At 27.4% G+C, this 23,713-nt stretch overlaps 2 protein-coding genes across 3 annotated transcripts; both read left to right on the top strand.

The window, feature by feature from the left end:
* The first annotated feature begins 716 nt into the window (after positions 1-716).
* LOC123265913 (tubulin alpha-1 chain-like) lies at positions 717-4,045 on the top strand. The gene is made up of 3 exons (XM_044729890.1): positions 717-896; positions 1,144-1,366; positions 2,917-4,045. The coding sequence occupies exons 1-3, from the start codon at positions 894-896 to the stop codon at positions 4,041-4,043; spliced, it is 1,353 nt and encodes a 450-aa protein (XP_044585825.1). The 5' UTR covers positions 717-893; the 3' UTR covers positions 4,044-4,045.
* A 5,079-nt stretch (positions 4,046-9,124) lies between these two features.
* On the top strand, positions 9,125-18,501 carry LOC123265912 (putative ankyrin repeat protein RF_0381). 2 transcript variants are annotated; one of them, XM_044729888.1, is made up of 2 exons: positions 9,125-9,480; positions 17,077-18,501. In XM_044729888.1, exon 2 carries the CDS (start codon positions 17,085-17,087, stop codon positions 18,474-18,476), a length of 1,392 nt encoding a protein of 463 aa, XP_044585823.1. In that variant the 5' UTR covers positions 9,125-9,480; positions 17,077-17,084; the 3' UTR covers positions 18,477-18,501. The 2 variants fall into 2 exon arrangements, with proteins under 2 accessions (XP_044585823.1, XP_044585824.1); XM_044729889.1 differs by lacking the exon at positions 9,125-9,480 and adding an exon at positions 15,666-15,698.
* The last annotated feature ends 5,212 nt before the right edge of the window (positions 18,502-23,713 follow it).

Below are 23,713 nucleotides of genomic sequence, written 5' to 3'. Positions count from 1 at the left end.
CGCTCGAATTTCCTTAAACAAATGATTACCATTAGGAACAATATTAATAATAAATTCGTTTTAATTTCACGGGCACTCCAGGTTATCGGCCCCTTCATGAACCGTGTCAGAATAACTGTTTGTGCATTCGGACGTTAAAATATATTTTTATTACATGCAATAGCTATTATTAAAACCCAGTTGTAGTTAAATTATTAATTAATAACTATTTTAATATTAATAAAAAAATACTAACTTGATTTTCCAGAGAAGAAGTTCGTTGGACGCATAATATAGAGATAGAGAGCATATTCTTCATTACTCATATATATATTTATATGTAAGCCTTTATACTATTTTTAGCCGTTGTCTCGACGCAGCGGAAACAAGGACTATGTTTATTTCATTTTATTAAGTCAAAGGTATTCCTCTAGGTACAAGAATTCTAAATTCGTTCACTGGTACATTCTAATTATTTTTTTATTGTAAATTGTCATCACCAAAATATTTATTTTATTATTTTTATAATTTTCCTAGAAGGTAAAAATAATAAATAAAATAATAGTAAAGATTAGAAATAATTTGAATAAGGATTTTTTAATTAATTAATTAAATAGAGTTAAAAATTAAGGTTTAATTTCAAGAATAAGTCGCGTGGAGCTTGGTAACGAGAAAGTGGGGTCACCGAGGCTATAAAAGTCCCGCGGCAAGACAAACCAAGCCAGAACGTACTAGAACGTTTCAATCGCCGGCAACTTCTGTTTTTTTATCTCTACTTTACATTCTTCACCATTAATTATATATATTTATACATCCGAAAACTATATAAATATATAACGGAGTTTTGTAATTAATATTTTATTACAGTTTTTTGTGATTTGTGATTGGATCTTGATCTTATTTTTTATTTAAAAATGGTAAGTTTTTATTTTTTTAATTTTTTTTAAGTGCCACGTGGGATAAATTTATTTTTAGATATTTTGTTTAATGACACACTTGATTTATTTTATTTATTTTACCGAGAAATTTTTTAACAAATTTAAACAGAAAAAAAAAAAACATTTTTTTTGTATAAAAAAAATTTTCAGAATTTTTCTAATTCGTGTGAATTTTTTTCCGTGTTTTAATTAAAGACTAAATTGATTAATGCGATGTTATTTATAGCGTGAGTGTATCTCAGTCCACGTCGGGCAAGCAGGAGTTCAGATCGGTAACGCTTGCTGGGAGCTGTACTGCCTTGAGCATGGAATTCAGCCGGATGGGCAGATGCCCTCAGACAAAATGCTCGGCGGGGGAGACGACAGTTTTAACACGTTTTTCAGTGAAACCGGGGCCGGAAAACACGTACCCAGAGCTGTTTTTGTAGACTTGGAGCCTACTGTTGTCGGTAAGTTGGAAAATTTGTGTATTGGAGGCCCTTATTCCCCCTCCGGAGCTTGGTTAACCACTGAGAGCGTCCTTATCCCCTCCTGTCCCCACTCCGCGGTCCTTTAACCATTTTCGCAATTGAAAAATTTATTTTTTTAGAAATTTATCTATTATAGACGATTTTTTATCGTAATTTAAAAAAAATTTTGTCTTCTTTGTTTCACTTTGTTAAATTATATCGATAAATAACTAATTTTTCTAATTATTCTAATGATAAATAATTTGATCTAGTTTAAAAATGACTAGGAATTTAAATTGCGCGCTTCGCGCGCATTAATTTTTTAACCAATAAGGAATCGGGGACCAAATTTTTGCGATAATTCGATACTTATTTAACTTCACACTTATTTTTATTTCATCTATTTTAATTAAGAGGATAAGAGTCAGTCAGTCAGTCATTTTGAGAACGAGAAGCATTTAAAAATTTTTTTTTTATTTCTTAAAAATATTTTTTCGATTTTATTAAATTAGATAAATTCATTTTTAATTTCAGCTAGTATTTGTTGACTTTTAATGAGTTTAAAAAAATTAGTCTTCATGCATTACTATATGAATCCTATTTTTTTTTTTTTTTTCAAATTTTCCTAAGAAACCTCGATGTCGGTTGTGGCGCTTTTGCACGCCTCATAGCGCGAAGCGCTCGAGGTTGTGTTTTACACTCGACTCGTCAAGGCCAAGCAATTTTGTGGTCTTTAAATGCCTCTATCACAATCATATTGCACTTGTACAATAATATAAGTATTATGATGAATTAAATCATCTTTTACTTTCTAAAATCATTTTATGTTGCTATTTTGAAAAAAAAATAACGTATCGAAAAAAATTTTATGTGGACGTTCTGATGTCACTCCATTTTGGATGTATCAACGATTACTCCCGAACAAATTGATTTTTCGAGACCGGGCTTTTTTTATTAGTTTAAGAATTCGATGAACTGGTGCCGTATTTCATATCAGTAGCCTAATTTACGTATTTTTTTTTTTATATTGAATTTTTATTAAAATCCACTACGATACACACGTACAAAAACAAACGAAATTTTCTTATTTCTCTCACGTGAAAACTATGGCGCCACTTGATCAAGCTAGATTTTTTTAGACCGCGTGCACATATAAGAAAAACGGGCACTGATTTAAAAAAAAAAATGAAAAATACTGTACACAGTAAAACATTTTGCGTCATTGCGTCGAAAAACTTAGTGTTAAAAATTTTTGTGTTAGATATTTAATAGTTTTATGTGTAAATTCAACATTAATTTTGTTAAATCAACACAAAAAAGTGTTAAATATTTAACATAAAAATTTTTAACACAAAATTTTTTGACGCAATGACGCAAAATTTTTTACTGTGTAAAAAATTACTTAATTATTAATTTTTTTGTTTAATCAATTCCACAATTTATTTTTTTCTTAAAAAATGAATGAGGCGTAAATTTTTGGATTTTCCAAACTTTTTAACTAATTTTCTTTATAAAAATGACCAAATTTAATTTTGAAAAATTATTTTCAGATGAAGTACGAACTGGAACTTACCGCCAGCTGTTCCATCCAGAGCAATTGATAACCGGAAAAGAAGATGCAGCAAACAACTACGCCCGAGGCCACTACACCATCGGTAAAGAAATAGTAGATTTGGTATTAGACAGAATCCGTAAATTGGCCGACCAATGTACCGGTTTGCAAGGATTTTTAATATTCCATTCCTTCGGCGGCGGTACTGGTTCTGGGTTCACATCGCTTTTAATGGAGCGACTGTCGGTCGATTATGGTAAAAAATCAAAACTTGAATTCGCGATCTACCCCGCGCCCCAGGTATCAACAGCGGTTGTCGAGCCATACAACTCGATCCTGACGACTCACACCACATTGGAACATTCCGATTGCGCGTTTATGGTCGACAACGAGGCCATTTACGACATCTGTAGACGCAATTTGGACATTGAGCGACCAACATACACCAACCTAAATCGTCTAATCGGGCAAATAGTGTCTTCGATCACGGCCTCGTTGAGATTTGACGGAGCACTTAACGTCGACCTAACGGAGTTCCAGACAAACTTGGTACCTTATCCAAGAATCCACTTCCCCTTGGTGACCTACGCTCCGGTAATTTCCGCGGAAAAGGCTTACCATGAACAATTATCAGTTGCGGAGATTACCAACGCTTGTTTTGAACCTGCGAACCAAATGGTAAAATGCGACCCACGTCGCGGAAAGTACATGGCTTGCTGCATGCTCTACCGAGGCGATGTCGTCCCCAAGGACGTAAACGCCGCTATAGCGACCATCAAGACCAAGCGTACCATTCAGTTTGTAGATTGGTGTCCTACCGGCTTTAAGGTTGGTATCAATTACCAGCCGCCGACAGTGGTACCTGGCGGAGATCTTGCTAAGGTCCAACGTGCTGTCTGTATGTTGTCCAACACAACGGCCATTGCTGAAGCTTGGGCCAGATTAGATCACAAGTTCGACCTTATGTACGCCAAGAGGGCTTTTGTTCATTGGTACGTCGGCGAGGGAATGGAAGAGGGCGAATTCTCCGAGGCCAGAGAAGATTTGGCTGCTTTGGAGAAGGACTACGAAGAAGTTGGAACTGACTCTGTTGAAGGAGAGGCTGAAGGCGCAGAAGAATACTAAATTATAATATTTTTTATTTATTTGTTACTGAGGCTTGTTTCTTTGTTAGTTGATGCGAATTTTTAGGGAAAAGTTGTGATAAAATTTTACAAAATAAAATATGACCGCTTGCTAGGTCCAAGGCATTTTTTTTTATGGTTAAGTCTGATTAGAGGTTATTGTAATTAACTTCTGTTTTTGGATTAAGATTTTTAAAATTTCGCATCAATTTAATGAATTTTAAATGCACGGAAAATTTATATGAATTTTAAATTTTTATACAAGAGTAATTACTGTTTTAATTTTGAAATAAATTTAATGAAAAATAAATATTATACAAATTAATGCATTTTTTTCTTATTTAACTACACTGAGAGACGTTTATTTGGCTAATAAAGGAGAAGGGCTCGTTGTAAAATTTTTATACTATTTATTTATTGAGATATTCATGAAAATATATTTGAATATATTATAATTAATTGATGAATATTAATTTTTTTTTTTTTCAGACTAGATTTGTTTCAATGACTTAATATTCGTATAAATGACAGCAAATGGAAGCGACGCTCGTGGCTATTTTAATAAACATATATTAGTATTTAAGAAAATTTTATTCATATGAAATATAATTTTATCAATATTAACTGAGTTTTCTTTTCAAGTCCAAATAAACTTTTTTATTACTATTAAATAAAATTGTCTCTCAGTGTAGCTTTTACTCGCCCGCTCCTCTGGGCGCTTTATAGAATTGCATTTTTAGATCTAGACTTGAAATTTAATTAGAGTATTGTTTTTACTTGCACAGATTCCAAATTCTATCGAATTGGCATGCACCTTTTATCCATGTAATTATTCTAGCAAATATTCATTGTAACTTTCAATGTGCAATCATTATAACATTCCCGTGTCTTTCTTACAAAAATTAATAATAATTGATATGAAAAAAAAATTTTTAATGAGCATTGAAAGTTTCAGTTAAAGAAATTGCAGGTCTCATAAGTGAAGAAATCTGCCTAGTTAAACATAACCAATAGAATTAGAAAATTTATTTTTTTGCTCAACGGGTAGAAAGCGTCAACTTTCGGCCCTCTGCGCTAAACGAAAGTGCCGCTTTCTGCCTTCGTTGAGCAAAAAAATAGTAGGGGAAGGACGGGCAAAACGGATATGTTAATTTGAAAATGAAATAACAAATATATATTACAATCATATGCATTCTTAACTTTGGCTAATAATTTTTTGGGTAATTGAAGTTTGTAATTAAAGTAAAATAAAAATAATAACAAAGAAATTCTTCTTCGAAATTAAAAAAAAAAAAAAAAGTCAACATTATCCGTTTTGCCCTACCAGGGCGGGCAAAATGAATACTCAGGTCGCGTAAAACGAATACTGATTGGAAAATACATTTCAATCAAAACAATCGTCGCAAAAATATCAACCGCGTCCTGAATATGAAGAAAAAAAATCAAATCTGCATCGTCCTTAACAACATTAAACTAAGTATTGTATACTTACGATTTAAAATTTTATTTTTTTTCCTAAATTTCAATATTTATAAAAAAAAATTCCCACAAGTATGCAAAACCAATGCTTTATCGATAACGGTAAGTGTAGTTACATAATAGATTGATAGATTGCTGTCTAAAATGTTTCTATCGACCGACTAGCGATTTAAAACGATTATTCATTTTACCCGCCCTCTCCGTCTTGCCCGTCCGTCCCCTATACACTCCACGGGAAGTAAATAAGAAAGCCTCAGATCACATGTTTGTCAACCTCGGCTTCACCTCGGCCGACAATTACATGTGATCTGAGACATTTCTTACTTTACTTCCCTAGGTGTGTAATATACTATTAAACAAATGACAATCGAATAGAATGAATTTAGTTACAATAAAAATTCATCATTTCTAAGTCAAAAAAATATAGGTTCCGGATAAGTAATCACCAACATGTCATATATACTAAAACCTTCTCCGAAACATGCTGCATCTTATGGTATAAATATTATTTCGATCGGTTCAGTAGTTTTCGCAGTATAACCGGACAAAAAAAAAACGGCTCTCCATTTATTAGCATAGATTTTTAAATTTGCATATAAATTGAAAATTTAATTATTAGTAAGAATGATTTTGTTTATTATGATATTGATTTGTTTAAAGAAAGTCGATTTTTGATTTTTTTTTCAAAGCCGGTATTATTCTAGAAATTTTTATGAGTAAAACTAAAATTACACAATTATTCAGCAGATAATGAAAAATGTGTACTTTCGAAGTAAAAAAAAAGTGTGTAGGCTCCATCTAAGTAGTTAGTTTTAAATTTTGGGAACTTGAGTTGCACAGTATGGAGACTATACACCATATATAGTCTCCATATTTTCCATGATTTTGGGTTTTCTTACCACGTGTTTCGCTACAATCAATCCCAGCGTTGTATTCTAGTCACCCACGTTGCATAAAAATTTTTTCAGGAAAGTTTTGTTGAATGTAAGTTTACAATTGTTAATTTCTGACTTTTTTTTTAATAAAATTTTCCAAAAAGTCAACATTTTTTATTGTAACGCTTGGGTACATTCAAAAACTTACCACTGAAAATTTTGAAATTTTAAACGTGAATTCTGAGTAAGTAAACTATTTTTAATTATACAAGACAATTTTAAAAATTTTTTCACATTAATAAGAATCAAATAATTTTTTAAATGGTTCGGCTGTCTCATTTTGAAATACAGTAAGGTAAAGTACCGAGTAGCTACTCAGGAACCAGTACCTGCCCACTCTGTGTATTTGTATATCTATATTCACAAATGCAGATATACAAATACATGGCGTGAGCAGGTACTGGTTCCTGAGCAGCTACTGGGTACTTTACTTTAACTAAAAATAGTTAGACCTGTTTTTTTTTCTTATCGTTACATTTTCTTGTACTTTAAGGAAGTTCGAGGGTAACTAATGAGTCAAAATAGTGTTAAAATTTTTTTTTAATTTTAGTTTTCCCAATATTCGTCAAAATTTTTTATTTTAATATAAAATAATTTAAACAATTTAATAATTGATGATTTTTACTTATTTAATAAAATAAAGTAATAAAATGACTTTTGTATTTATTACTTGCCGGAATAGATAAACAGATTTGGCAATAGCGCGCTTGATTATACCCATAACAGAGACGTGGATGAGTGTGTGAGTCAAACATTTCTCTCGCTGTAACTATATTTCTATCCTTTCCTTTTTTCTCAGCTGTTGACGCGATGTTGTCAAATCTTTATTCGAATAAATGGCTGACGATAAACGAGTTACAAGCATAAAATTTGACTTTAAATATTTCAAAAATTATATCGGTAATGTATTATTATTAAATTGTTTTTATATTTTGCAATAATCCAAGTTTCTTGTGTATAGTTTTTTATCCGTTAAAGTTGGGAGGTTAATATTGAAAAAAATAATTAAAGTCTCGACAAAACGTTTGTCCGCCATAAGAGCCCGTGTATAAGAAGATAAAATATGGGATTTTTAAAATTTAATATCTAAGTAACTAAACGGTGAATCTTTTTGAAATTTTGGAATTAGATGAATTACGTATTTATTTATACGTATATTTAAATTCAAAGCTCAAAGTTGGAAGTTATTTTTTACATTAAATTCGCTCGAACCTCCTTAAGCTAGAAGTTAGAAATTTGCGAATTGAAAATATAAAATGAGATTTAACGTAATGTAGATTAATTTAACTTATAGTATTATTAAATATCTAATTACGAGTACTGTACCATATACCAGTGTCATTGAATAAGTGACGTCAGACTGCTGGTGAGTACCATTGGAAAGACTTTGAGGAATATTAATGACAAATTATGCCTAAAAATGTACATAACAATAATAATAAACATAATAAGTTGTTGAATAATTTTTCAAGTAAAGGCATTATTTAATTTAAAAAGACAATATACATGGATTGTATTGCTGCACACTTTAATAACGAAAACATACAATGCACTAATATTCACTAAATTATTATTAAATTCAATTTTGATAATAATAATCATAATATTGATATTAATAATGATTATATGCATCTAAAATTATTTCTTCTTTATTTTTGACAGAAAATGGTATCCCATTTGTGATTATTATAATAAAAACTAATAATTCATTGTAATAAATATGGATAAAACTAAAATTACGCAATTACTCATCAGATAATGAAAAATGCGTACTTTCAAAGTAAAAAAAAAATTAGGAAAATGGTTGACCCTGAAGGCCATCCCTGCAACTTCCCGCTACTGTCGTAATTAAGCGCTCAAAATCGCAATTAGTACGTTTTTGAGATCTTCGAGCTTAAAAATATAATTTTTGTGTAGTTTTGAGCTCTGCGAGCTCAAAAGTCTGATAGAAGTTTAATAAAACACTATTTTTTGAATTTTCAAACCGCAATAACACTTGAATCAATGTACCGATTTTCACGTGGTGGGTGGCATTTGACGCAGTTTTTAAAATTTTATGATATATTTTCAAACACAAATTGATCAGACCAGAAATTTCAGTGTAATTCGAAAAAAACACTTTTTTTCGATTTCTTTCGTCAACGATAACTCACGAACGAATCAACTGGCACCGATTTTGACTGGCTTGGTGGCGATCGACGTGGTTTTTTGATGTTAAGAGCTGATTAGTTTTTGAAATTGATCGGTTAAGCCGTTTGAAAGTTATTAAAAAAAAATCACATTTGAAAAAAAATTTTTTCGCAGTTTTTTTAAGATTTCTCAAAATTTATCGGTCCGAATCGGTCCAATTTGTATTCAAGATATAAGTTCAGTCGAACCCTTTCGAATGGCGCCAACCGCGATCAAATTGGTCAAGCCGTTCAAAAGTTATGAGAGGTTTACATACATACATACATACACATACACACACACACACACACACACACATACACCCACACACACACATCCATACAGACATACAGACACCATTGCGGGAATAGTCAGGGAAGCTTCCTAGGACCTCAAAACGTCGAGATCTGATGAAAACTCGATTTTCGAAAAACGAGGTAAAAACAATAACTTCCCGATTTTTGAAAATTTTCAATTTTCTTAGCGGGAAGTTAAAAAAGAAAAAGTACCTGTAGGCTCCATCTAAGTAGTCAGTTTTAAATTTTGGCAACTTGAGCTGCACATTAGTGCACAGTATGGAGACTATACACCTTATATAGTCTCCATTTTTTCCGTGATTTGCAGTTTTCTTGCAACGTGTTTCGCTACAATCAATTCCAGCGTTGTATTCTAGTTATCCACATGGCATGAAAATTCTTTCCGGAAAGTTTTGTTGAATTTAAGTTGACAATTGTTAATTTTTGATTTTTTTTTTAAAATAAAATTGTCCAAAAAGTTAACATTTGTTTTTGTAAAGCTTGGGTACATTCAAAATCTTACCACTGAAAATTTTGAAATTTTGAACGCGAATTCTGAGTAAGTAAACTATTTTTATACAAGACAATTTTAAAAATTTTTTCACATTAATCAAATTTAAATAATTTTTAAATAGTTCGGCTATCTTATTTTGAAATACAGGAACTAAAAATTGTTATACCTATTTTTTTTTTTTTTTTTTTTAGTACTGTTACCCTTCAAGTAACTAATCATATTTTTTCATCGATATTTTTGTTGATATATCTTCTACACTTAAATAAAACTTTTTATTAATTTACCGTACGAACTTTTTTATTTTTAAGTAAATTTAAAAAAATCTAAAAAATTTCTATTACTGTTTTGAAATGAAGCAGCCTAACTATATAAAAATTTCATACGATTTTTCACATTCACATGATTTTATATTTATAATGTTTTACTTTATTTTGTATAGATTTTATTTAATACAAAAAATTATTTTTAATTAAACAATAATAATACTAAAATTGAGAAATATTTGATAATTTTTATAATAAATAAATCATAGCAAGAAAAATTATTTTTAAAAATTCCATTTTTCGAAGCTCAAAAAAAATTATAAATGCAAATTTTTAAAAATAATTTTCTCGGCCTGGTTTATTAAAAAAAATCATACAATTGTCAAATGTCTAAAAACTTGTGTCATAAAAAATATTACAAAATAACCATATTTTTATAGAAAACAATACCTATAATGGCCAATCTTTCAAACATGCTTGCAAGTGTAAAAATTCCGAATATCCGCTTACACGAAATCAATGTAACAGCTGTCGAGGAATTATTAAATCAACCAAACAATAACGTCAACATGATAGTTTATAACGAGGGTCGAGCACTCCGTAATTGTAAAATTCTTTTATGCATGGCCGCGATGTACTGTGCCATGAGATTAATAAACTATTTGATTAATCGAACAGGTAATTTAAAAAATTTTTTCACATTAATAGAAATCAAATAATTTTTAAATGGTTCGGCTGTCTCATTTTAAAACGTACTATTTAAAAATTGTTAGACTTGTTTTTTTTTTTTTTTTTTTTTTTTTTAGTACTGTTACATTTTCTTGTACTTCAAGAAATCATATTTTTTTACCGATATTTTTGTTAATATATCTCCTGTGCCTAAATGAAATTTTTTATTAATTTACCGCTCGAACTTTTTTTTTCTAAGGTAAATTTAAAAAAATCTAAAAAATTTCAATTACTTTTTTCAGATGAAGCAGCCTAACTGTATATAAAAATTTAATACGATTTTTCGCGTTCACATGATTTTATATTTAAAATATTCTACTTTATTTTTGTATAGTTATTACTTAATACAAACAATTATTTTCAATTAAAAAATAATAATACTAAAATTGAGAGATATTAGATAATTTTTAGAATTTTTATAATAAATAAATTTTAGCAAAAAAAAATTATTTTCAAAAATTCAATTTTTCGAAGCTCAAAAAAAAATTATAAATGCAAGTTTTTTAAAATAATTTTCTCGACTTGGTTTATTAAAAAAAAAATCAAAAAATTGTTAAATGTCCGCTAACTTGTGTCATAAAAAATATTACAAAATAACCATATTTTTGTTCAGACTGGCAGGCAAATACGAGAATTCCGAAAATTAGCTCAAGAAAAAACAATGTAACCGTTGTCGAAGAATTCTTGAATCAACCAGACAACAACATCAGCAGCATAGTTTTTGTCGAGGATCGAGCATTCCCTAGTTCTCGTTATTCAACTCTTTTATGCGTGGCCGTGGAGAAACGCGACGAGGAATTAATAGAATATTTGATTAATCGAAAATCCAATCGAGTTGGTTCGGCTTATGGGAATAGAAATCCTTTGTATATAGCAGCCGTAAACGGAGACACCAAAGTGTTCAAAAAATGGTATCACCTGGGTGCTAATATTCATTTAAAATCTAAAATACGTTTGTCACCGTTAATGTTGGCCGCTCGCTTTGGACACTTCGAAATCATAAAGTTCCTGATTGAACAGGGCTTAGATGTGAATATAACCGAACGAAAATGTGGTTCTAGCCTATTGCACCACGCTGCTGCTAGTTCAAACTATAAATTAGTGAAATTTTTGCTGGATAATAACGCGGAAATTGACGCCAAGAAACGTAATGGTGAAACTCCAATCTTGTGTGCTATCTCCAACGGAAGAATCAACATTGTCAAGTTATTAATTGCGAGAGGAGCTGATATTAACAACGGTCAGGGCACTATTAAAAGATCTTCGCTAATATACAAAACTCATAAAAAAAAATCGAATCTTAAATATTTACCGAGTTTCGACGAGCCGATAACTGATGTTCATATTTTCAACAATTTGAGACAGACAGTTCTTCATTATAAATTGTCAAGCTTCGATACCTGCGCTAAAAGTTGCAGCGTTGACTTTAACGTTCAAAATTCAAACGGTCAATTTGCTTGTGTTTGTATGATGATTTCTAACCATTTTGCCAAACATGCCATCATTACACGGCTCATTATCACGTTAACATCAGCTGGTTTAACAGTTTGTGAGGGAAATCGACAAGCTGTTAAAAAAGGCTACGATGGTTTAATAAAAACGTGTCTCGAAGAGCTCCAAAAAATGAAAATTAATAAAGTCGGTGTGAGTAATATCACATTTTTTAACGTTTTACATATGAGTTTTCATTATTTAGCGATCCGTTTGAAATTTGCGAGCTTGGATCAAGTTATCAATAAAGGAAAATTAAAAATTGCGTATCCGTTGTACGAAGGATTGCTTTTTCATAAATTGTCCAAGGTTCAGCAAAGAATAAAATACTTGGAAGAAGTTGAAGAATTTTTTGAAGGAATGTTATGGGATTTAGGACTTCCGTCCACTTTTATAAGAGAATTATGGTCCTATTTTACCAATACACAGTTGCAGAAATTAATCTTGCATAAAAAAGATAATTTAAGTAGGTTTTAGTAATTTTACGTGTAAGAATTTTTAAACAAGACTGTAAATATAATTTTCTTGCTCTCCTAGCCGAAAGTACGCTCTTCCTGGCAGCAATTTACTCCAGGAAGAGCAACTTTTATGGCCTGCTCTAACGCATGCGCACTACGCATATTTTCTGGAACTTTTTACAACTAACTAACAACTATTCGCTCTGTGCACAACTTCAGCGCCACGGTACGTTTGAACTACAGGGGGCTATTGTAATATATTTTATTATGTATTGAATGGCTGTTAGTAATAATAATATTAAATAATAAATAAAAGAATGCTTTATTAATTAAAGGGAGTATTTATAATAAATATTTGTTACCGTAAAGTGTTCTTGTGCACTAAAAAATAAAATGTAAGTATAGTTAATACCGAAAAAGTAGATGAAAATTAATTTAGCAGATATTTAATAATTTTAAGAATTTTTCTAATAAATAAATTACTGGATAAAAAATTGAGAAAAAAAAATTGATATTTAAAAAATTTAATGAATTAAAAATGCAATTTTAAAAAAAAAAAATTTCGAAACAATTTTTTTTGTTAAATAAAATTAAAAAATGGTCAAGTGACAGCTAACTTTAATATCATAAAAAGTAGCATAGAAGTTAGCACACATAAAGATTGGTTAACGTCAGATTAAAATCAAATAAAAAGAAAATAGAAAAAAATTTTTTTTAAAATTAAAATTATAATAAAACTTGAATAAACGTGAATAAACATTTAATTATTTTTTTTTTATAAATAAATTTTGATTCAACGAAATTATCAAAATCTTTCATTGTTTCAAAATTTTACAAATTAAAAGTGCTGATTGTTTTTGAGTACAAAAAAATAGATTATGTTTGTTAACTAAAATTTACATATTAAAATTCAATAATAAAGCTGGGAAAACTTTTTTATTGATTAAATTTATCATTTTTAATTTTATTTTTTCCTTTGATTTATTTTCCAACTTGCTGTTGGAAATTTATAAAAATGACAAGCACATTTTCTACTTGTATTCTTACAACTTACAACACAACAACTTTTGTGACTCATTTTATGTATTTCTTTTTAAATAATAATTCGCTTGTATATTTAGCTAACTCGAAACATAAAAATATCCCCCCTTAGTATCGGATATAGCCACTCGTGGCGCTGACGGTAAATAAGTTTTTCCCCCACCATGGCTTCGCACTGAGCGAATAGAGTTCCTATTGGGATCCTTAGGATAGGCGTGGCTTAGGTATTAGACCTCTGGTATTCAAAAATGAACTACTCAAAGTAGGCTACACATGTACACATGCCGTAAGATGGACGGCGGAGTTTATAAGAAAGTCCTTCTTTACAAGCATGGAATGTGTGTTTTCCATACATGCTTGTAAATTTACGATTCTAGTAAAAAATTTTCTGTTATTTATAATTATAAAAATAATAATTATAATTATAATTATAATAAAAATTATTATTACAATAATAATAATAATAATAATATTTATAATTATAATTTCAGAAAAAAAAATTACTCAGAATAAAAAAAAAAAAAAAAAAAAAAATAATTTTCATAAAAAATTTCCTCAACAAAATAAAAAAATTGTATAATTGTAATTGTAAAATAATTAGAATAATTAATTGTAGAATAATTGTAAAAAAATTGTATAAAAAAAAAAAACATGTATACAAGATTAGCCTACCTTGAGTAGTTACACTTTGAACCGCTAGTTAGCGTATCAAAGTTCTAAGTTTCCCAATAGCAAAATTTTTTTCTCCGTGTGCCCTTGGTGACAAATGTACTATTATTAGGTTTTTGTAACTTTACGTGTATGATAGAATTTTTAAACAAACCTAATTGTAGATGAAATTTTAAAATAAATTAAATAAAAAATAATTTCTAAACAAAATCATGCATTTTTTCTTTTACTAGAATTCAAATTTGCGCGCGCAAGCGCGCGCCTCATATTTATGGTCATGATATATTTATGTGTCGTTTATGTATATTATATTCACTTTTAACCAATCAGAATGAGAATAAATATTTTCAACCAATCACATCACGAATAAATTGGTTTCACATATATTTCATCTCAATTTTATTATGGGATTTATTTGAATACTTGCACATTAATATTAATTATTTAATACTATAGAAATTATATACCATTTGAAAGACTTTGTTAAATATTAATGACAATAGTTATAATAATAATAATAATAAACATAATAAGTTGTTGAATAATTTTTCAAGTAAAGGCATTATTCAATTTGAAAAGACAATATACATGGATTGTATTGCTATATACAGACATTAATAACGAAAACAAACATTACATTAATATTCACTAAATTATTATTAAATTAAATTATAATAATACTCATAATACGCCAATATATCGCATCTCTAATACAGTGAATCGCTTTTATCAATGGGAACCTGCACTTGATATGTTGAATTGTCCTAATGGCTATGTAACTGCGTTACTTGGCAAACTAGCAACTAAGTGGCGTTAAAGATGTGCAATTATGAATTAATAGTTAATAAGTAATTTTTAATAGGTAATAATTAATAAGTGATAAGCAATAATTACTCAGCAATTTTTATGAGTATAAATGAATGAAATCACTATGCTAGCTATGTCATCTTGTTATACATCAAAAATTTATTTTTCTTATGTACTAACGATTGTATTATTAACCCTGTTAATGGCCTAGGCTGTTGGGTTTGTTTATTGAAATAAAATAAAATAAAATAAAATAAAATAAAATAAAATAAAATAATATCAATATTAATAATAATAATAATATGCAACTGTAATTTTTTTTTCTTTATTTTTGACAAAAAATGTTCGCTCATTTGTGATTATTGTAATAAAAAACTAATAATTCATCGTAATAAATATAGGTAAAACTAAAATTACACAATTACTCATCAGATTATAAAAAATGTGTACTTTCGAAGAAAAAAAAAATACCTGTAGGCTCCATCTAAGTAGTCAGTTTTAAATTTTTGAAACTTGAAGTGCACAGTATGGAGACTATACACCATATATAGTCTCCATATTTTCCGTGATTTGCAGTTTTCTTGCAACGTGTTTCGCTACAATCAATTCCAGCGTTGTATTCTAGTTATCCACATGGCATAAAAATTCTTTCCGGAAAGTTTTGTTGAATTTAAGTTGACGATTGTTAATTTCTGACTTTTTTTTAAAGAAAATTTTCCAAAAAGTCAACATTTCTTTTTGTGAAGCTTGGGTGCATTCTAAAAGTTACCACTGAAAATTTTAAAATTTTGAACGCGAATTCTGAGTAAGTAAACTATTTTTAGTTATATAAGACAATTTTAAAAATTTTTTCATATTAATAAAAATCAAATAATCTTTAAACGGTTCGGCTGTCTCATTTTAAAATACAGTAACTAAAAATTGTTAGACCAATGTTTTTTTTTTTTTTCTTCATTACTGTTAAACTTCAAGTAACTAATCATATTTTTTCACCGATACTTTTGTTAATATACAAAAAAATAATAGTTTAAAAAAACTAAAAACACGCTTTTTATAGAAAACCAAACTAAAAAATAGAAAATAAATTTAAATTAAGAATAGTGTTAAAAATTTCAATAAATATAAATTAATAATAATGTAAATAAAAATGTATTTTATTTTAAAAAGCGTGGGGTGCTTTTTAAGATATTATCAAAATGATAATCACTCTACTCATATCTGTCAATAAAATATTTATAACTATTGACACCATGCACCCCACGCTTTTTTTAAAATAAAATACATTTTTTTATTTACACTATTATTAATTTATATTTATTGAAATTTTTAACACTATTCTTAATTTAAATTTATTTTCTATTTTTTAGTTTGGTTTTCTATAAAAAGCGTGTTTTAGTTTTTTTAAACTATTATTTATTTTTTTCTTTTTAGTTTGGTTTATTTATAAAAGCGTGATTTTTTAGTTTTTTTAAACTATTATTTGTTGATTATCAAAAATATTCAGGCGCGCAAATTACCCACGGAGAGTTACATACTGACATACTGACATACTGACAAACTGACATACAAGTGAAGCTAATATAAAGCGTGTAATATTGTATCTTCTGTGCCTAAATGAAATTTTTTATTAATTTACCGCACGAACTTTTTTCTTCTAAGGTAAATTTTAGAGAATCAAAAAAATATCAATTACTGTTTTAAAATGAAGCAGCCTAACTATTTATAAAAAATTCATAAAATTTTTCGCATTCACATGATTTTATATTTATAATATTTTACTTCATTTTGTAGGTATAGTTATTATCTGAATAAAAAAAAGTATTGAGACAAAGAAAAAAGTATTGAAAAGTATTAGATTGACTAGAAAACCAATACTTTTTTCTTTATCTCAATACTTTTTTTTATCAGGGTTATTTAATATAAACAATTATTTTTGATGAGAAAATAATAATACTAAAATTGAGAGATATTTGATAATTTTTAGAATTTTTACAATAAATAAATGATAACAATGAAAATTATTTTCAAAAATTCCATTTTCGAAGCTCGAAAAAAAATTACAAATGCAAGTTTTTTAAAATAATTTTCTCGGCCTGATTTATTAAAAAAAAAAATCATAAAATTGTCAAATGTCTGTTAACTTGTGTTAAAAAAAATATTACAAAATATCCATATTGTTGTAGAAAACAAAATGTTTGCCAACCATTCACTTACGCTTGAATGTATGGAAATTCCAAAAATCAGCTCAAAAGAAATCAATGTAACCGTTGTCGAAGAATTATTGAATCAACCAGGAAACAATGTCAACATGATAGTTTATGACCAGGATCGACCATTCCCTAGTTATACAACTCTTTTATGCACGGCCGTGACGAACAGTGACGAGGAATTAATAGACTATTTGATTTATCGACAAGCTAATCTAGATCAGGATTCACTGTATGGGAATGAAAATCCTTTGTATTTAGCAGCCTTAAAAGGAGACACCAAATTGTTCAAAAAATTGTATCACTTGGGTGCTAATCTTCATTCAAAGTCTGAAATACGTTTGTCACCGTTAATGATAGCCGCTCGCTGTGGACACCTCGAAATCATAAAGTACCTCATTGAACAGGGCTTAGATGTGAATATAACCGAACCGGACTGTGGCTCTAGACTATTGCACCACGCTGTTACTGGTTCGAACACTGAATTAGTGGAATTTTTGCTGGGAAATAACGCGGAAATTGACGCCAAGAAAAATCATGGCGAAACTCCACTCTTGTGTGCTATCTCCTTCGAAAATATCAACATTGTCAAATTATTAATAGCGAGAGGAGCTGATATTAACACCCCTCGGAGCTCTATTAGAAGATCTACGGTAATGCACGACGTTCATCATAAAAAATCGATTCTTAAATATTTACTGAGTTTAGACGAGCCGATGACTGATGTTAATATTCTCAACCAAGCGAGACAGACAATTCTTCATCATCAATTGTCAAGCTTCTACCCCTGCGCTGAAACTTGCAGCATTATTCTTAATGCTGGCGTCGACGTTAACGCTCGAGATTCAAAGGGTCAACTTGCTGTTAATTGTGAAACGTTTTTTAAACATCATAACGAACATTCCATCCTTGAACGGCACATTGTCAAGTTAATATCAGCCGGGTTAACAGTTTGTGAGGGAAATCGACAAGCTGTTAAAAGAGGCTACCATGATTTGAGAAAAGTGTGTCTAAATGAGCTCCAAAAAATGAAAATTGATAAAGTCGGTGTAAGTAATATCACATTTTTTGACGTTTTACATATGAGTTTGCATAATTTAGCGATCCGCTTGAAGTTTGCGGGCTTGGATCAAGTTATCGATGAACAAAAATTAAACATTGCGTATCCGTTGTACGGAAGAATGATTTTTTATAAATTGTCCAAGATTCGGCGAAGAATAACATACTTGGAAGAAATCGAAGAATTTGTTGAAGGAATATTATGGGATTTAGGACTTCCGTCGACTTTTATCAGAGAATTATGGTCCTATTTTACCAATATAGAGTTGAAGAAATTAATCTTACATGAAAACAATTATTTTATTAGGTTTTTGTAATTTTACGTGTAAGAATTTTTAAACAAGACTGTCAATATAATTTTAAAATAAATTAAATAAAAAATAATTATTAAATGAAATCATGCATTTTTTCTTTCATTTATTTGAACACTTGCACATTAATATTAATTATTTAATACTATAAAAATTATATACCATTTGAAAGACTTTGTGAAATATTAATGACAAATTATGCCTGAAAACGTATATAATAATAATAATAATAACAATAATAATAATAAACATAATAAGTTGTTGAATTATTTTTCAAGTAAAGGCATTATTTAATTTAAAAAGACAATATACATGGATTGTATTGCTATATACACACTTTAATAACGAAAACAAACATTACATTAATATTCACTAAATTATTATTAAATCCAATTATAATAATAATAATCATAATATTAATATTAATAATAATAATATGCATCTAAAATTTTTTCTTCTTCATTTTTGACAAAAAATCGTCGCCTATTTGTGATTATTGTAATAATTAACAGTGGCTCGTTTTAACCCTGTGATTGTTTAAATAATAAACGTCCACGCTGTCAATAATTATTAAATTTTCAATTATTAATAATCTGTTTTAGATTAAGAAAGATGATATGAAGAAGAAAAAATGCGATTATAATTACAATAAATCTATACGATTGTATTTTCCTTACACAATAATAATAATAATAATAATAATAATAATTAATGTAATTAAATAGCATATTATAGTGCGATGTCTAAAAAAATTTGTCTTTTATGCTTAATCAAATACACTTTACTCATAAATTTACATGTTTATTATTGCCCTTACAAACTTATCGAGCTTTAATTAATAATTATTATTTATTAATTCTATCGCAAATAAATACGCGAGTTATTAATTGATTAAATTTTAAGTTTTGTTCCCGCCTTTAGCGGGCCGTCCCGCGTAGTGAGATTAATTAGTACGTAATTTATTTATTTAAATAATGTGTGTGATTATATACAGTTCAAACAATTTATATAATTAATAATTATAATAATAACGAAATAATAAAAATAAGATAGTAAATAAAATATTTCTTGAAGTTATTTAAGAAAAAAAATTGCGGACTGATTATTTCTAATTATTAAAAGCTCGATATAATCTAAAAATTGAATTAATATATATTTATATATTTATAGATGTATACATTTTTATTTATAATGATAATTATGTAATTATTAATTAACCTTTCATTTTACAGTCCCTTTTTTTTATTGTTTTTAGTTTTAAGACTAAACATATATTTTGGCTCACGTTTATAATGATTATTAATTTTTATGATTAATTGTTAATTTATTATAAATTATAATTCAAAAAATTAATTTTTAATAATAAGACATAACAAAACAAAGTGTCTTTAATTTTGAGCAAAAAATTCAAAATAAAATTATTGATAATAATAATTAACATTAATAAAAAATATCAAGTAATTATAACTATAAATTAGCCAACAACTATTCTAATTATTAATTATTAATATGTTAAAAAAAGGTGTGTTATATATCGTGTCCTCTTTTTGCAATTATAAAATATATATGCTCCGAGGATTATTGGACCCCGTTTTTGGGTTAATAGTCGTGTATCACAATTTTAATTTTAGCAACTTTGATAACATTTTATTTAAGAGGACAGATAATTTAATCGTACAGCAATTATTTTTAATATTAACAAATTGATAATATTTTTTAACAATTTTGATCTACACAGAGAAAAAATTTATTTTTTAAAATATGGACATTTTTATAAGAATTTGATTTGTTGAAAGTTTTCATAAATTTTATTTTTTAATTGGTGAAGTAAAAATTTTTCTTGCAATAATTTTTTTGTTGGAAAAAAAAAATTATTAAAAAAAACTTGAAAATTTTTATTAAAATTATTTTTTCCAACAAAAAATTTGATTTCTTTAGCTAAGAAATAAAATTGTCTAAAATTTCCAAAAAATTAATTTAATTTCACAAAAATATTTAATTTTTTTTTTTTTAAATAAATTTTTAATAGACAACTTGAAAATTTTTATTAAAATTATTTTTTTCCAAATTTCTTTCAATAAAAAATTTGGTTTCTTTATTTAAAAAAATAAAATTGTTTAAAATTTCCAATAAATTAATTTAATCTTATAGAAATATTCATTTTTTCTCTTCAAAATAAATTTTTTCTCAGTCTAGAATAATTTTTAAATATTTTCTCGCTGCGCTAACCAAAAAAAATTATTTTTTAAAATTATGGGCATTTTTATAAGAATTTAATTCGTTAAAAATTTTATTTTTTAACTACAGAAATAAAATTTTTTCTCACAGTAATTTTCTAGTTAGAAAAAAATAATTTTTAATAGAAAACTTAAAAATTTTTATTAAAATTATTTTTTTCTAAATTTTATTCAACAAAAAATTTAGCTAAAAAATAAAATTGTTTTAATTTTCCAACAAATTAATTTAATCTCACAAAAAATATTTATTTTTTTTTTCAAAACAAATTTTTTCTCAGCCTAGAATAATTTTTAAATATTTTCTCGCTGCGCTAACCAGAAAAAATTTATTTTTCAAAATATGGGCATTTTTATAAGAATTTAATTTGTTGAAAATTTTTTTAAATTTTATTTTTTAGCTAAAAAAAATAAAAACTTTTCTCACAGTAATTTTCTTGTTAAAAAAGAGTTTGGAAAAAAATAATTTTTAATAGACAACTTGAAAATTTTTATTAAAATTATTTTTTTCAACAAAAAATTTGATTTCTTCAGCTAAAAAAAAAATTGTTAAAAATTTTCAACAAATTAATTTAATCTTACAAGAAAATTGATTATTTTTCTTCAAAATAATTTTTTTCTCAGTCTAGAATAATTTTTAAATATTGTCTCACCAATTTTTAATTTCCAAATGTATATTAAAGATTAAAAACCTCAAAAGTATAGTCGATATGTATATAAAATTGACAAAAATAAATTTAAAAAAAAAATTAATTAGAAATATGTGTGTTGTGTGTGATGTGTAGATTACAATAAATTTGAATACAATTTTATTTATTTATTGAATATGAGATAAAGCACTCGTTCAGCCGAATAATCAAGTTTACAATTGCAAGCCTCATTACTTCATTAGATTTTTCCTTACTAGTTAACAGTAGTTACTTTTATTTAATAAAGCTGTTTTCTTATTTATTTATTTATTTATTTATTTTTTTTTTTATTAATTAATACAATAATAAATATTATGAATTTATTTACTGTCAAAGTTGCATTATACTTTAAAAGTTATACGTTTTAAATATTTTTTCTTCAATTATTTTTATTTAATTATTATTTCCGGTTTACGATACAATTGAAAATGAAATCTCACTTTACGCTTCTATTTATTAACGATGTATAATTATTTAGTTAGTCACTCATACGTCTTAAATGGTTTTTTATTAGTTAACGCTTTAATACATTGCTAGCTTTACTCATAATCATTCTCCCATAATTGTTAATATTTTTTTAATTAATTAATAATTAATTATTTGTTTTTTTTTACATAAATATTGCGTTTACAAGATAATTTTACAAAAAATCTTTTACCCTGGAATAATGTACTTTATTATTTATTTTATTATAACTGCGACAATTTTATTTGAGTTAATGCGTCGCGTGACACTCGATGTAATATTTTATGAATTTTTATAAATTCGTATCGAATTTCTCATAGGAGGATTTTTTTTAATACTGATTTTACACCCTGTATTTCGAAAAGGCATTCAAAAAAACCCGCTAAAAATTTTAAAGTATTCAAATTTGTCAACGCGCCGCTTGGTAAAAAAATGGCCGCTTAGCAACAGCTGTTTTCTGCCGGTTTTAACGCAAAAACGTTAATTAAAAATAAATTAACTGTATGTTTATGCTAATTTTCTACAGGTTTGTGTAATTTACTCTTCTAAAGCAGATAAAATACAATTTATTAATTTTAATGAGCAAAATTGTTATTATAAATTCCAAAGTTGAGATTTTAAGGACAATATTTAGAAAGTTTGGAGAATCCAAAAGTGCACGCCTCATAATCTCATTTTTCACAATAAAATTGATTAAAATAAAATAATAAAAAATAGAAAACTATGCTATGGTTTAGTGGCTCAATAATTTTAAGGTAAGGAAAAAAGTACTATAATAAAATGTATAGATATATGTACAAAAAAAATACACATATATTAATGACCATAATTAAGAAATTACCTTGTACTTTGTGAACTATTGATATTTTTAAAGATATAAGCTCATCCCAATGTTACATTCATCGAGACCTTTCATTTGAGTACCCACATCAATTTTTCATATATTTATATATATTATATATATGTATATACGAAAAATATATCAAAATGCATGTGGGTACTCAAATGAAAGCTCTTGATGAGTGTAACATCGGGATGAGCTTATATCTTTAAAAATATCAATAGTTAAGAAAGTACAGTGCAATTTAACATAATTAAGAAACGACCTTGTAAGTTGAGAACTATTGATATTTTTAAAGATATAAGCTCATCCCAATGTTACACTCATCGAGACCTTTCATTTGAGTACCCACATCAATTTTTCATATATTTATATGTACTATATATATGTATATACGAAAAATATATCAAAATGCATGTGGGTACTCAAATGAAAGCTCTTGATGAGTGTAACATCGGGATGAGCTTATATCTTTAAAAATATCAATAGTTCTCAACTTACAAGGTCGTTTCTTAATTATGTTAAATTGCACTGTACTTTCTTAACTATCGATATTTTTAAAGATATAAGCTCATCCCGATGTTACACTCATCGAGACCTTTCATTTGAGTACCCACATCAATTTTTCATATATTTATATATATATATTATATATATGTATATATGAAAAATATATCAAAATGCATGTGGGTACTCAAATGAAAGCTCTTGATGAGTGTAACATCGAAATGAGCTTATATCTTTAAAAAACGTCAATTGTTAAGAAAGTACAATATAATTGTAAATTAGTTTTTTATAAATAATAATTTAACGACAGTGAATTGAACGCTCATATTAATTGAGAAAGTCCTAACTAAGTGTGTTACTTTAGATAATAAAAAAAAAATCATTTTTTCGAGCAATTTCCCTGCCACATTAATCTGTAAGTGCGATATAAATAACAAAAAATCAATTTCAGTTTTGAGAAAACTGCTTTTTTTGAAATGTCGAGAGTAGAGCACTATCTCAACGCTT

This window comes from Cotesia glomerata, linkage group LG5 (assembly GCF_020080835.1).
Source record: "Cotesia glomerata isolate CgM1 linkage group LG5, MPM_Cglom_v2.3, whole genome shotgun sequence".
Classification (NCBI taxonomy): Eukaryota; Metazoa; Arthropoda; class Insecta; order Hymenoptera; family Braconidae; genus Cotesia; species Cotesia glomerata.
The sequence above is the reverse complement of the archived record's forward strand: the minus strand, read 5'-3'. Positions and strand labels throughout refer to the sequence as shown.

Bases quoted from the DNA above. Each gene is read 5' to 3' on its own strand.
- LOC123265912 (XM_044729888.1), top strand. From the start codon at position 17,085: ATGTTTGCCAACCATTCACTTACGCTTGAATGTATGGAAATTCCAAAA.
- LOC123265913 (XM_044729890.1), top strand. The intron at 1,367-2,916 runs GTAAGTTGGAAA...AATTATTTTCAG, and splicing joins CTTGGAGCCTACTGTTGTCG to ATGAAGTACGAACTGGAACT.